The sequence below is a fragment of the Pelodiscus sinensis genome, chromosome 2 (assembly GCF_049634645.1).
Source record: "Pelodiscus sinensis isolate JC-2024 chromosome 2, ASM4963464v1, whole genome shotgun sequence".
NCBI classification, from domain to species: Eukaryota; Metazoa; Chordata; order Testudines; family Trionychidae; genus Pelodiscus; species Pelodiscus sinensis.
In genome coordinates, this window is record NC_134712.1 from 1,818,797 (window position 1) to 1,834,193 (window position 15,397).

At 56.9% G+C, this 15,397-nt stretch overlaps 1 protein-coding gene across 7 annotated transcripts in view; it reads right to left on the bottom strand.

Annotated features, from left to right (window-relative positions):
• ARHGAP39 (Rho GTPase activating protein 39) overlaps positions 1–15,397 on the bottom strand; it is a 344,304-nt gene that overhangs the window by 101,503 nt on the left and 227,404 nt on the right. For all 7 annotated transcript variants that reach the window (XR_012901161.1, XM_075919971.1, XM_075919969.1 and 4 more), the window contains one exon: positions 9,899–11,306. Coding sequence is in view for 6 of the 7 variants with exons in the window: in XM_075919971.1 (XP_075776086.1) it covers positions 9,899–11,306 (1,408 nt within the window). In the remaining variant the exon portion in view is untranslated. The remainder of the gene's footprint in view (positions 1–9,898; positions 11,307–15,397) is intronic.

Consider the following 15,397-nt stretch of genomic DNA (forward strand, 5'->3'; position numbering starts at 1 on the left):
GCCTAGAGCAGGCCTCGGCGGGATAACCTGTCCCTTGTGAAGAGCTTATTTTAAGCCCTCCCAGTTCCAGATACGTGTCAGGTTTTCAGCCAGAGATTTTATTTCTCTGCCAAAACTCTGTTGCGTCAACTCTCATTACGCCGCGGCTGGGCTCTTGAAGGTGCTGGGCAGGTGGATGAGGCCGGAGAGGTCAGAGAGTGCAATTGCTTTTGTCTGACCTCTGAGGCCTCATCCTCCCAGGACCCCTGCACAGCCCCTGCAAGGGACAAGCCTGGGATTTAGCCAGACCCGTGCTGGACACTGAAACTCACACACTGACTAGAGACACTGGATTCAGAGCTCTCTAGCCCACTTCAACCCAGTGCCCAGCGCCCGTTTCCGCCCTGTCTCCTTGTGACTGGAGGGGTGTCCATGGGCCATTTCATGTCGAATAACGAGGAGTCCTGTGGCACCTGAGACACGAACAGATTTATTGGAGCATAAGCTTTCGTGGGCAAAGGCCTACCAGACGAAGTGGGTCTTTGCCCACAAAAGCTTCTGCTCCAATAAATCTGTTCGTCTAGAAGGTGCCACAGGACTCCTCGTTGTTCTTGCAGATTCAGACTAACACGGCTGCCCCTCTGATATTCATCTCCAATGGTTCCTTGCAGGCTGCGCTCAACACTCTCTTCCGGCTGGCTTGTGAAGAGTGTGAAAACGTGTCTCTCTCCGCCACAGCAGTTGGTCCACTCAGCAATATTACTTCTCCCATCTTGTCTCTCTCAAATACGCTGTCAGCAGGTTCCCCTTTACTCACTGGTCCTGTCCTCGCACGCCCGTCCCTAAATCTGGCGAGCGCTGGGGTTGGCTGAGGAGAGAATTTAGATCAGACCAAGGGGGGGTGGAAGCCTCCCCGCGGGTTACTATCTATCCCCTAGGAAACTGACCATGTCCTGGCCACTTAATGTTTCAGTCAGATCTGCTGTCAATGCATCACTTCCAGGTGCACACGTACTCCTTGTGTCAGAGGAACTGGCTGCTACAAACCGGCCAGGGCTACTCATGACTGGGCCTGGTCCTACCATTCCCTGTAGCACGGTGGCCTGCGTCCTATGGCTGCCTCTCGGTGACTCCCCATGGAGGATCCTTGCAATTCCAGTGCGGGGGGCTAGGGCGCCGGGCCTGGGCTGGGCCAGGCAGAGCTGGTTAGATTAAACAGACCTGGCCCAGCCCTGAGCTGTCTAACTCACAAGGCAGCGCGCTGCCGTTTCGCCAGCTACCGCACACCCGATGCCCGGCTGGGGCGCGTTGCCACGGGGACGCCGAGCCCTGGACGGAGGCGGCTATTCACGTGCTCAATAAGAATCCAATTAGCACGATGGCAGAGGCTCCAGATGGAGCCGAGGGACAGGCTGTCAGAGATACTGGCGCTGGAGGGTTTGGAGGCAATTTTGGCAGCGTCCCCCCCATCCTCTCTCCAGCCTGAATCCTGCATCCCGCCCCCATCTGTGCACAAGTTCCTGAATGTGACGCTGGCGATGTGATTACACACACGCCGCACCAGCCGGCTCAACTGCCCCACTCAGACCCAGGACTAATCCATCTCCTCTTCTTTGAGGGTCGGGGGGTTTGTCTGTTTCTCCAAGGACCCCTGCTGAGCGGTGAGAGCTAGGAGCACCACGTCCGGTAGGCAAGGTCAGGGCTGGGCTGGGCCAGGACAATGGGATGGGCCTGGAATGGGACTGCTGCTCATCAAACCAGACAGAAAAGAGAGAGAATCACCAAGCAGGTGAGAGGCTGGTTGGGGGCGCACCCCCATCCAGGACTACCCCAGCCCTGAGCTTCCCACCCCCAGGATCCCTTTAGGGAAGGTTAAAGCTCCTCCCACCCCAATCCATACAGGGATATTGCTGGCTGTTCCCGTGTCTGGGAGTGAGGGGAAAGTGCACTTTGCTGCATCCCTCACTCTGGCTAGGGAGCGCAGGGGGCAGATGAATTTGGACCTGCCCCGGGTGGGACATGCACCCCTGCCCTGGCTGTGTCTGCTGAAACTGAAGCAGCCATTGAGCGGCGCTTCTCACATGGCCCCAAGCTGCTGCGGCGAGAGGTCTGGGAGTGTCCTCTCCCCCGCATCCTGAACCCCTCAGCCCCAGCCCACCCCAGAGCCACGATTTAAGGAAGATGAACATGCACAGGCGTCGTTTTCCAAAAAGCAAACATGATTTGCGCTAAGGACCCAGGCAATGCCGGGTACATCTGCTAGTGTGTTGAGATTTCTGTCCCCCTCGGCTGTACTGTACCGAAAGAAAGAGTTTGTAAACACGCCTCAAGTTACCCTTATTGCTTAACTAAATCAAGTGGACAGCGAGTTCCTCAGCCGACCACCGATGTTCTCATCACTTGGCAACTTTCATCTCCTCACGCCCATGGAGAGCAGCGGATTGGGTGGGCCTCTGTGTCCTGCGTGTGCTTTATCCATGCCACCGAGCGCAGAGCAACCACAGCACGAGGCTGCCTGGGACGTTAAGCGGAGAAAGATCAAGGCAGAGCCGTTCTGAAAACAGCACAAGCACCAGCTCCTTTGGGCTGGAGACTTCTCTGCTTGGGTTTCCACTGATAACGGAGATCACAGAATCACATAGGGTATGTCTAGACTACACGGCTCCGTCGACGGAGCCATGTAAACTAGTTTACCCGGCATAGGCAAAGAAGCAGGGATTTAAATAATCCCCACTTCATTCAAATAAACATGGCCGCCACGCTGTGCCGACGATCAGCAGTCTAGACGCAGATCTGTCGGCTGGGGAAGCCTTTGCCAACCGATTTCTTATGCCTTGTGAAACGAGGTTTACAGGATCTGTCGGCAAAGGCTTCCCCAGCCGACAGATCCGCATCTAGACTGCCACGCTGTGCCGGATCAGCTGATCGTCCGCACAGCGCGCCGGCCATGTTTATTTTAATGAAGCAGGAATTATTTAAATCCCCGCTTCTTTGCCTATGCCGGGTAAACTAGTTTACATGGCTCCGTCGACGGAGCCGTGTAGTCTAGTCATACCCATAGGGTCCTTAGGAAGTCCTCCAGTCTGACCAGAATTCTTCCTGCTCTGCCTGGCCCCAGCTGGTACAGTGAGCAGAGCGCAGAACACAAGGCTGCTTCCAGACACAGGCCACATAGCACAGAGACACTGGGAAAGTGGTCTAGAGCCAACAGGCTAGGCAAGCCAGTGGCTAGGCAGGGCTTAGGATGGGGAAAGGAGAAAGATTTTACAACTCCATGGGCCACAAAATAATCACAGGCAAATGGAGCTGTTGCAATGTGCTCACTGCAACAACTGTATGTGACAACAGTGAATTGTGTTGCTGCAGTACCATGGCCCAAAAATCCGTGTCAGACCACGACTTCTGTGGCCTTCTGTGACTCGACTCACTGGGGCCAGCTCTCTGGATCTTCCAGGTACGCTGCCCTTGTACAGCGCTGCCCTGTAAGAATGTGTGTGTGCTGCAGGAGAGCCGGTCACCAGGATGTTCAATGTTTGAAAGCCGTGGTTAAGTTCAATCACAAACTATAAAGAAAACAAGCAGAAAGAATGTCAAGGTAGACCCCCCTTCGCAGGAGACACTCAAGGGCGGTTAAGAGAAAATGCACAAGCAATTATACTGGCAGACATTTGTTGAAAAGGCTCAGAGGGGCAGCCGTGTTCGTCTGTGACTTAAAAAAAACTTTAAAAACCGAGTGGTCCTGTAGCACCAAGAGGCTAGCAGAGTATAGACAGTATCGTGCACTCTCATGGGCACAACCCACTTCAGATGAGTGGAGCAAGCGGCACCAGCTGAGTTACACAGAACGGATTTGTTTGTCTCTCTGTTGACGAGTAGGGTGAACAGCCCTGGAACGGATAAGAGCCCTGCCTAGAGAAAGGATGCCTAGTCCCTCCCCAGGGAGGTGGTCGCTGAGGAGTATTTAGGCAAGGAGGAGACAATAGGGTGATGCACAAAGGTATCGGTGGCTTGCTGTTCTCAAATCTTTTCCCCTCCATGCCGTGTTCCCACTGGTAAGATTAACCACTTCTCTGGTGCTAGGAGACTGTGGGATCACTATAGTCACCACGGGTCACATGCTCCAGAAGGGAAGAATGGCAGGTGCCGACGACAGTGGGACCTGTGGGTAACATGAACCACACTCGGTGCGGTGGCCATGCATCTGGTCTGCTGGTGGGAGAATTGCACCCCAGAGAGGAAAAGGCACGAGGGCTGACACCCAAGAGGGCTCTGGGAGACGGGCCAGAGGTGCACCGAGCCCTTTAACCAGAACACTTCTGACCCAGAATATTCATCTCAGCTCGTTCTTTGCTTCCCGATTCCCTAGCGGAATGTAGGGTTCCCGCTGGAGAGCTGCATCTCAGGGGAAAGCTACCGATCGTTTTGTTGTCTGTCTTTGAGAGGCGGCAAGGGATTGGTGGGGTGAGCAGTAGAGCTGGCACGATCAGAAACGAAAGCGAGAGCCACGCATGGATGGGGCAAGGGGAGTGTCTCGTTAAGGACACGGTACCATATTTCATGCATGATCCTAGCACTTTGGTCGGGGGGGAGAGAGGGGGCAGGCAAAGAAATAAGGAGACAGAAGGGGCAGGGTGACCTCCTCTCAGGCCACCTGAGAGTGGTCTAGTTATAAAGAGAGGAAACAGCTCCGCAAGAAGCCCATCCACACACGTTAAGCTGCAAAAGCTTTGGCCAGCTGATGCCACCGGAATCCTGGCTCCATGACGCTCGACAGCAAGAGCACCCGAAGAGGCAGAGTCAGCGTCTTTCCATCGCCTTCCTCATATGAACCTGCCCCTTACTCATTGGTGGTGGCCCCTTCCAAGGCACTCCCTCCACCTGACCTCTTAACGGGATGTCTCCTGGGGGCTGGCCGTCTGGGAAATTACCTGGGGGGCCAGATGATTTGAATGGCAAACATGCAGGATGCAGGCTGAAGAAAGGCAGGTTATCTGAGCAGGTGGGTGCCTGTGGATGAAGACATGCTATGATCTAAGTCTCTCTGTGCTAACAAATCTGAGAACTGCTGAAAGATCCAGTCACTCAAGAGGTCCCACGTAAGTCGTGACCTAAGCAGTAGGCAGCCACTTTTTCCACCTTATAAGGTGCCTCTAGCACATCAATACGCATCTTCACGTGGGGGCAACTGCATGGGCCTACGTACATCCGTGGCTGTGACCCCAGGCTGGGCACTCCCCATGGGTAAGGAAGCAGTTTGGAAATGAGGCTTCACCTCCAAAACCACGGCTGCACGTTTCTCTCCAAACTCTGGACAGATTCACTTTCGTCGCTGGCATTTATCATCGGCTCAGCCGGTGGGGAGTGGAGGCCTTTGGATCAATTGCTTTGAGGCATATCTCATTTTGCTGCAGACACACAGTAGCTTCAGGGAATGAAGGTTATATCGGTCCTGGTCTTACCCATCAATCCTGGACCAGCAGCAGTGCTATTTACATGGCCCCTGTGAAAGCGAATGAGGACTGTCAAATGAAGAACCAGTGACAGTTTGTAATGGTCCATGATCTCAAACCACATGGGCACAAACAAACAAGTCCCATACCTGGAGATACAAGCCCAGGTAGCTGAAGGATAAACCCTTTGGAAAATGGAGCAAGATGGGAGTCACAGAAATGAAAAGTCCTTTATCTCATGCCTTGGTGGAACAGACACTGAGGGATCAGTCTAGCGACTCTGAGGACAGTACAATATTCTGTGTCCTAGTGCTGGACATGCGACCAGAAAATCATTTCACCCTGTCTGTATCCCCCATGGAAATTCTACATTGTACTTTCTTGGCACACTTGTCTGAAGGTGTCCTTATGCTGACAACTGTCACTCTTCAGTAGCTGGGGCTATTTTAATTCTTTGGCTAGCCATGGGGGCACCTTGGGCACTAGCTCTACATTAACACTTATGGGTTCTTGGGCTGGAAGGTGGCCTGCAGACAGAGAGATGAGCGTGTGCTCTTTCCTGCATCTACAAGATGCTGAAAGAGGGCTGGAAGAGAGCTTATAAAATCTAGTCCTTCCGGTTGCATTGGAGGTCTCCCCCAGCTCTGAATTGAAGGGGCAGGAGGTCGAATCTTTTAACAAAAAATATTTACTTTGAATGCCATGTTTAACTCGGACAAAAACCCAAGCAAGTTTGAACGAGCTGGACTATACTGTGACTGTCCCACAAAGGAATTATCTGGAAGCTGGCCTAAGCGCCTACGTGAGCCTTAGTTCCCTGGAACCTGCAATGGCTCAGGCTTCCCTCGGGTGGCACTGCCAACATCCTCTTGGTTCTCTAGCTCTAGCAATCCAGGGACTCTGCCAGGAAAGACAAGGGAGAGAAGATGCTCCGTGCTCACCTTTCCCCCTCAGAGCACTGGGAGCTGGCTGACCCCTGCCCAGCTGACCGGCAGATCTAAACGAAAGCGGAACTCTTTGGAGAGCCTGGTCCCCTCCGTTGTTAGGGGTTTCCAAGGCACCGGTTGGGCTGAGTTCTTTCAGGAAGCTGGCGCCACGTTTCTACGCTAAAAAACAAGCAGAAACCACAGCTCCTGAAAACACCGTTCGGGACCCTCATTATGGATCAAGAAGCAATAAAAGGAGCACGCGCCCAGAATTCTTCCTTGCAGCAGTGACCCGCAAAGAGATGCTGTCCAGGGCTCCAAGCCATGACTGATCATTTCTTTTCGGTCTCCTTGCAAGACCCAGGCCTTTATTCAGACCCAGCCTCTCTTCTCTCACAAGAGAACGCTTTAATGGGCTTCTTTTTTCACAGACAGATCGCTGGCACCCGCCCAGCCCTCTCAGCAGCCGACAACAAGCCTGTGTGCGGGCACAAAGTGGAACCCAGCTGGGCTGCTTCCAGCTCCAAAGAGCAGTGTCGACCGTGGTGGGCCAACGAACGGGTTTTCCGAACTGCAGAAATGCTCCGGCAGGAATCTTTGAACCGTTCTGAAACCAGCCTGGAAATACACACCGGCTAAAATGAAGCCCACGTTTCCAGCAGGGGTTGTTTTTCAGATTTTCTCCACAGATCAGATCATGTTGACGGATTCTTTTAAACGTATCCCCCGATCCGACGGCCCCCTCTCGGCTGGGCGTTGTACAGACCATAGCCAGAGAACCCCCAGGCTGGCCACCGCGAACAGGGGCTGCTGGACTCAGTGCGAGCTGGGATCAAGCAGTCCTGGCTTGCGCTGGTCCGGGACGCTGCGCCTCTGCGCCCGGTGGCTCTTACTACATTTAACATGCAGGGCTGCAGCGTGGGTGGCTCCCGGAGCCAGCACGAGCTGGGACTGCTCAGTCCTGGGCCAGCCGGCTCCCGGAGCTACCCCCGTTGTGGCTCTGCAGAGCGGTCCCATATCGACTAATTGCGTAGTTGATACAATTGTATTGACTGCACGACTAGCCAGATAACCGCAATTTGACACCCTTAATAAGTGCATTAGTCCCACCGACCAAAGAATCCGGGTCTCCGGTTTGAAACGCTTTATAGTTTCCCTTTACTCATCGCTAGCGCAGCCTTTCACAGACTGGTCTAGCGCAGCGGTTTTCAAACGTTCTGGCCTGGGGACCACCTGGCTCCATGCAAACCTTTCCGCGGACCACCCGTCGCTAACAGAAACTCGCTGTTAATGACGTAATTACACCCAAGCCATTTTCCTAGTGCTGCAGCGGGGGAGCCGGGTTTAATTGAAATGATTACACAGATGAAGCATTTTAACTTTCTCATGTTAGTTTCTCAAACTTCATTTTCAATAAGGTAAAATATTAGTTTATGTCGAACACAAAAGGTTTCAATGTTTTCTTTGTTTATGGCAGGGGTGGGAACTTTCCAACTGACCCACAGAAAAATCAGAGAGGGACCTCACAGGTGAGAAGCAAAAACCCTCCTCCCAAAACCCGCAACCCTCACTGATGTGGTCCCCAACCGAGACACCTCGCTCCTCTGGTGCGCCAGCCCCCATGGGGTGAAGGGAAGGGAAGGGACAGGAAGGATTGAGGTTCAGGGCTTCCCATAGGCCAGATTTGCTTTTCCGAGGTTCTGGAGTTAGTGGATTTTATGGATCCCCTTAGGCTCTGCGGTGGGAAGAAAAGTGAGGAGTTCAGTGTGTGGGACAGAGTGGCCAGTGAGTGCAATGGGGATGGGGGGCAGGATCGGGGAGGGAGGTGGGGGTGCAGAGAGGGTGCAGAGTCTGGCCAGGAGGGAGGGTGCAGAAGCAGGCTTGGGTAAGGTGTCTGGCCAGCGGCAGGGAGTGGCTGGGGCTAACGCTGGGCAGCAGAGTGGCTGAGGGGGTTATGGGAGATGGGGGGCAGGGCGCCCCTGGGAATAGAGCTGAGGTCAAGGTGGCTGGGGGGGCTCATGGAAATGGCAGGGCAGGGGTCAGGGAGGCTGGGCGTGGCGCAAGGTGGGGGTGGGCGGGTAGGTGACCCTGGGGTGTCCAGTCCTGCAGGGGAGGGGGTCCCACAGGGGTCCCCTCCATGGCAGCGGCTCGGCCCCTCCCCCCAGACTGAGTCCCCATCGGCACAAAGCCCCAAAGGGCCCCAAGCCCCCACCTGCCTCCTGTGTGTGCAGGGTCCTTAGTCTCAGCATCACCTCCTCTCACCACGGCTGGGCACGGTGCAGCCCAACATGCCACCAGGGAAGGGGGCGGCGCCAGTCGCTTGCGCACCCAGCCGAGGCCCGCGCAGCCCAACCTGCCGCCTGCCCAGTGGGACCAACCGAGGGTGGCGCTGCTCTTCCCGTGGCAGCAGCGCTCCTCCGCGTGTGGCTCCGTGGCCAAGGGGGGTGGAGTTTGCTTTCTTCACCTCCCCGCCTGCTGGCCGGAGCTGGTGCTGCAGCCTCTCGGCTTTACGCCAAGCACAAGGCAGCAGCAGCAACGCAGGCCCCCCGCTGCATGGGGAAGGAAGAGGGTGAGCACCCACCACGGACCAGTGAGGCGGCCATGGCCCACTGGTGGTCCGTGGACTGCTCTTGGAAAACCACCGGCCTGGAGTGTCTCAGGAGCAGTTTCTTCCTGCTAGACCCTCCGCCCAGTGAGGTCAGTGGCCACTTTTCCAAGGGTCTCAGTGGGAGCAGATCAGCCCCGTGGCCAGTTAAGAGCCCGAGGCTTTGCCTTCCTGGCGATGGAGAAGATCTCTGCGCTGGGGGGCTTCTCTGCCCCGAGAGAACAGGAAGGAGTCGGCTCTGGAAATTCCAAGGAAGCTGGGAAGGCCAATGCCACAGCGGCCTGCTAGCAGCTGCTAAGAGGCAGCCAAGGCATCTTATTCCCACTTAACCCATCGTCCCCACGCCTGCTGGAGCAGCTGGAGCTGACAGCTGCTCATGCCCTCCTGTTAGCCCAGTGACAGCAGGGCTGGGAATGGTGCAGGAAAGGAGAAATGGCGAATCCAGCCAGAGGCCTTTGCTGGCAGGACATAATGCAGAGCTGAGCACCAGGCAGAACCACCGACCGTCTCGGTCAGTAATTCCCATGGCAGCCGCTACTGATGCATGGGATTGTCGGGGGGTCCCCGCTAGAGTCCGAGCGGGCTACAGACACTATACGCCAGCCCCGGGACAGGCTACTCTGAGGCACAGCCCTGCACGGGATCCAGAGGACCTCCTGGGTCCGACACTAGGTCATGACTTAGCCAGAGTCGTGCGCCTTTCCCAGAGACCCGTGCAGCGCTGCGCCCACGTGCACTGGCCGGCCCCGCAAAGGCTGTGATTCAGGCGGGAACCCTGAGGACCCCATGGGGCTATAACGCCACGGTGAGGGCTGCACCGTGAGCGGGGGGCAGCGTACCTCACAGAGCAGGTGCCGTGCCAGGAAGCAATGTCACCGCGGGGACGGGCCCCTGAGATCAGGCCGCCGAACCCTGCCCTGCCCTGCCGGGCGTATTACCTGAGATGGATGCAGGTAGGGCTCTGGAGAAGCCAGGTTGGTCTGCACGGACACACTCTTCTCCAGCAGGATCTGGGGGAAGCCCAGCTTCTCAAAGGTATTCCTCTTCCAGTGCTTGCCGTCCTGCTGAGCCAGGGCCTCATCCTCACTGAAGGCCCGCACCACGGGGCCAGGCATGGGTAAAGGCAGGGCGCCATCGCTCTCGTAGCCCGAGCCATCCTTCTGGGAATCCCAGCTGCTCCGCTGCTTCATGTGGTAGTGGGCCTGCTGCGCCTCCCACGCCAGCCGGGCCTGGGCCAGGAAGGGTTCTTGGAAGCCCCGCATGGCCTCAGCCTCCACGGATCTGCTTTCTGTGCGGTTCATCTGGGGCCGGTTCGTGCCGGCCGGGGGCCTCTCCTCCGCCATCAGCTGCTCGCCGAGCGCCTCCCGGTCCCCCGAGCCGTCCGTCGAGGAGGCAGTGGGGTCATGGGACAGGGAGGGCTTCCTGCTTTTCCTCTTCCGAGTGCTAGGCGAGTACCCTGTAGAAGACATGGTGTCCTGCTGGCTGGACCAAGACATGGAGTCTTCCCCCTGGGAGGCCTGGCTCCCCGACTGGCTGTGCCGGAAGTCAGCCCCTTCCATGCTGCTGTAGTCCCCAGACTTGATCTCCAGGCGCTGATCCCTCGCCAGGCAGGGGCTGTGCTGCAGGGAGTAGGAGCCCCCGATGGGGTTGGGGGAGTATTTGTGTCGCAGGCCTGTTTTCAGCTTGGGGCTGGAACCGGACTGCTCCACGTAAACCAACTGCCTGACGTACTCCTTGCCGGCGGGGCTGTACTCCAGGCTCATGAACCTCTCGGGGCATTTCTGTTTGGTCAGCACCAGCTGCTGGTAGGGAGAGTTGGGGCCCTGCTTGGGCGACTGCAGGAAGGGGTGGGGTTTCCGGATGGGCGATTTCTGGGGGGAGCCCGCCTTGTAGTTCCCGCTGGCTTCGTACTGCATGTCCACGGGGGGCTCGTCATAGATGGGGGCCTGGTACTCCATGGGGGGCTCCTCGTACAAGGGGGGCTCGTAGGCATAGCGTGGAGAGGACGGCTGGGACTCGTTCGAGTGCTTCCGGTGCTGAGCCTGGAGCGGGGAGCAGAAGGAGTCCCCCCGGCCGAGCAGCGGGGAGCAGCTGCCCATGTGGTCGGCCCTTTTCAAGAAGGGAGACTGCTTCCTCTCGGGGAAGAAGACGGAGTTGTCCGAGTCAGAGGCAAAGGTCTGCAGGTTGGGGGACTGCTGGCCGCCCGACGGCCGCCGGGAGCGGGTCCCTTGCTGGTTGTCGGTGGAGTAGCCGTTGCCCTGGTGCACGAGGAAGCTGGGTTCCCGGTCCGTCACCTTGATCAGCATGCGCTCCTTGGTGCCGGTGTTCCAGCGCAGGGACGACGTCCTGTGCGAGGCAGAGAACACATAAGCCATTGTCAGAAAGGGAAGGGCGGGGAGGGAGGAGGGTCAGGAAAAGGCTAAAAACCATTTGCCTGGGAATTTGCACACAGGGGGTTAAGAAAGTGAAAAAGCAGGTAACTGGGTAACCAGGACTATTTCCGCAGTCACACGCATCTGCAGAGCGGGGCGGCCGCCAGCTCCCCGGCAGATGATGTGCACTGGGAGACAGCTTTTAAGCCAGTTCCGGCTCCCGCCTGCCCACCCTGCTCCAAAGGAGCCAGCTGCGGCTCCAAGCTGCTACCTCTGTATTAGAGGCAGTCGCATGGGGCAGCAGCCGGCTCCCCAAGAGCTGGTGCATGACGGCTCCTGCCTGCTGCCCCTCTCCCAGAGAGCCAGTGCATACTGGCTCTCGGCTCCCGCCTTGTTCCCAGAGAGCCGGCAGCCACTCCCGCGCTGCGGACTCTGATAGAACCAGCAGCAAGGGTGGCAGCTGGGTCCCCGGGAGCAGGGCGGGAGCCTGCGTGCCCAGGCTTCTCGGTTAATCCGATTACATCCCTACTGTGAGTTAGGGCTCCAAAAGTTCCCAATTTCTGCCTCTCAGGGACACATACGCTGGTATAAGGAGGTGGCGGCTTCCCTCCCCACATACACACTCAAGAGAACATCCAAATGTAGGTCCTCCCAAATACAAACCTCAACCCACGCTTCCTAAGTTACGTTAGTTCTAGAATTTCCCCCCACAGGACTTTTCTGTGTCTCTGTCCCCAGCTCTTTCTGCATTAGACTCAACCCTTTTATTCACCTCAGCCGGAGATGTGAGAAGCCACATGCTCTGAGCTGGAGGAGCTCTGAAGTTTTGCGCCACGTTCTAAGCGCCCGACTCCCCATCACAATTGTTTCTCACACATTCCATCTGCACAGAAACAAAGGTGTTCCCAGAAGGCAGATGGCTGTAGCCCATCACCGTGGCAAGAGCAATGGGCCCAGCCCAGGAGCCAGACATTAAAGTCAGTCCCTGGAGCTGTTACTACATTTCAAAGGCAGAGGCCCCCTTATCAATTAGTCCAATAGTCGATGCCAATTAATCTACATTTAACATCCCTCGTCCCCAGACATCTCAAAACAGGCACCCAGCCTTGCGCACACTTTGGACCTTCAGCCTCTCTGGCTGCAATCCACAAAGCAACTCAGGCACCTAAACCCCAGAGTTAGGAGCTTACGTCCCTCCGCATGGCACCACCACGACCCACAAAACTCCCACGTAGCTGCCGCCTAATCCCGTAAGCCCCTAACTTCCTTGCACCCCAACGTGCCCCTGTAAAACGCTCACGGTGCCTATGGTTTAGATCCTGGGGCATGTGCATGGCCGCCTCCCTTGACATACCTGGACACTTACCTCCTGCCTAAGCCCAAAGCAATTCAGGACCAGGCAAAACGCAGACCTTCAGGCGCCAGAGTCCCATGCAGGAGATAGTCCGGCAGCCTCTGAGCGGCCGAGCCTAGCAGCTCCCATCCAGCATCCAGCCGCTGTCAGAGCACTTGCCTGGGATGCGGGAGACCCAGGTTCAATCCCCCCCTCAGTGGCGCGGCAAAGGGAGCCCCACCTCAGCCCATCACACAACTCAGCACAACAGCATGTTCCTGCGGTAGGAGACCCCTCGTCAATTTCCTGCCGCACCTCAGGCTGGGGGGGGACTGAGCCTGGATTGCCCACCAGCCAGGCACGTCTTTTAGGCTAAAAGCTTATAAGGAGCATCAGCACCAGCTGAAACAAGGCGGGGACGAATTCGAACCGGCAAGCAGCGCCGTAGGGCAGCCCTGGGCAGGTTCTGATTAGTGGATCTGGCAGGGACAGGCACCTATTTACCGGGGGGACAGGGCTTAGCACCCCCTTCCATCTCCTATGGCAGTGGTGGGCAACCGCGGCCCATCAGGCGTCTACGTGCGGCCCACGGGACAACGTGTTTGCTGCTGTCCACGGGCGAAGTTGCCAAATTCTGCAGGTTTCCATCCACGTGGCTTCCTTCCTACCAATGTGGCTGAAGTGACACGCACAGAAACAAGGGCCTGGGCAGGGAGGTGCGTGCTGACTGCACCCGGCATTGACTGACTCCCTCGGCGTCCAATCCCAGCGCTGCCACAGCTCAATCAGCACAGCCCCCCTCCCGGGGGACCCTCTGGGGTAGGACAATCTTGGAGCCCCCTGAGATGACAGATGGGCACTCATGTGGCCCACTTACTAGCCTAGGTTGGCCATCGCTGTCCTCAGGCCTGGCAGCTCCCGGGCTAGTGGGCAGGATTTGGGGTAGGGATGTAATAGTGCTTCGATTAACCGATTATCCGATAAGCAAACACTTACAGGTTAATGCTACAGATTACGCGCACTCCCCCCCACTCCGCCCGCCCGCTGCCCCCAGACAGGGCCTGCTGCCCCTGGACCAGAGGCAGCAGCACTGGGCGACAGGCAGCCGGTCCGCGAGGGGAGCTCGTTTTTAAACTGGCTCCCCTCATGGACCAGCTCCTGCCTGGCCCCCCGTGTGGAGTGGCAGGGGGACTCCTCGGGAGAGGGGCCAGAGCGCACTGGCTGCCAGCCCTACCCCGGGGACTACAGAATAGTCGACTAACCAATAAGACGTCACGAGGTTACTCGACTATTCAATTAACTGAGATTTAACATCCCTAATTTAGGGATCGCATTCTAAGGCACCTACCTCCCCCCCTTTGTTGTATAGGCCCCGAAGCACGTGGGTGTGTGTACATGTGTGCGCACACGCGTATACACGCACACACGTTGGCGGGAGAGCTTTTCGAAACATCCCAAAGAACATTCTCCCCGTAGTTTGTTCTCAGAAGCAGCTGAATTGTTTTGACTGAAATTCACAAAACCAAACCCAACAACCCAGCCCGAGGCAGACACACAGCATGGAAACAGCCCAAACAATTCAAGCGCGGCAAAGTTAGAAGCGACTGAAGATAAGGTCTGATTCTGGGAGGTGCCGAGTAACCTAATGGGCAGTCCAGCCAGACCCGCCTAGAACGACTCCCCGCCCCAGTGAACGGTACCTGCACGCGTGCCTTCACGCTCATTCCCGTGGGCACCAACCAGCAAAGTGCTCCGACTCCGTCAAACACAGCCCAGCGCCCTCCCTGCTCCCCTGGGCAGCCCCGCGCTGCTCCATCTTCTCGGGAGCGTGACAGGCCAAAGGGTTTCCGCAGCATTGCCCTGAATGGCACCGGGCCAGCCTCCGGCCCATGCCCAGCCACAGGAACTAAAAATGGAAAGGAGAAACTCCGCTCCGTTCCCTAAGGAAAGCCTTTAGCCCTGGCCCCCAGCAGAGAGCGCGCGAGATCCTCCTCTTGGGAGTCCTCAGGCCGAAGAGAGCTGGGTGCTAGCGGCTGGCAGGAGCCAGGGGAGGGAAAGCTCGTGCAGTCCTTCCTCCCGCCCCACGTTAAACGCTAAGGCAGCTCAGAGCGGTCGCTACAAAGCGTCTCTTAATTGCTTTACGCCCCCGGCCCATAGGGCACCGCTCCATAATGAAAAGGCACAGACACAAACATGATGCAGGACCAGCCGCCTTGTTTATCAGGCTGGCGGCTTGAGGTTGATGGGCCCCAATGCACAACTCAAAACACAAAGGGGCCTATTTATGCACATTGTTAAAGCTCTTCTTCCCCTGGAGAAATATGGCCTCTGTCCCGGGCCCTGCATGGGGCTTCGGCATTGCCATTGCAGCCACGCTGTCCCATTTGGTTGCGAGGACACAAGACCAGGAGGCGGTGAGAGTTTATTGCTTCCTTCCCATCACACCCAGCTGCTCCTCTTCACGGAGTTGCACCTTCCCAAGAGTGCACATCAATAAAAACTGTCTATTTACCCGCCCGGGAATCTGGCACGCTCACGGGACTGGCGTCTCATTTACTTAGAATGGGAAATGGGGAAGCCAGCCGTCACAGGCGGTCATTTTCACTTCTTTGGAATCCCACACTTGAGAGAAACACTTCCAACCGTGGAGCGTCTCCCCGGGCCGGCAGAGATCGGTCCCACAGCAACACACGACGCAGGTCGTTCTCGTAGCGTCATTTCCCAGACGCGGT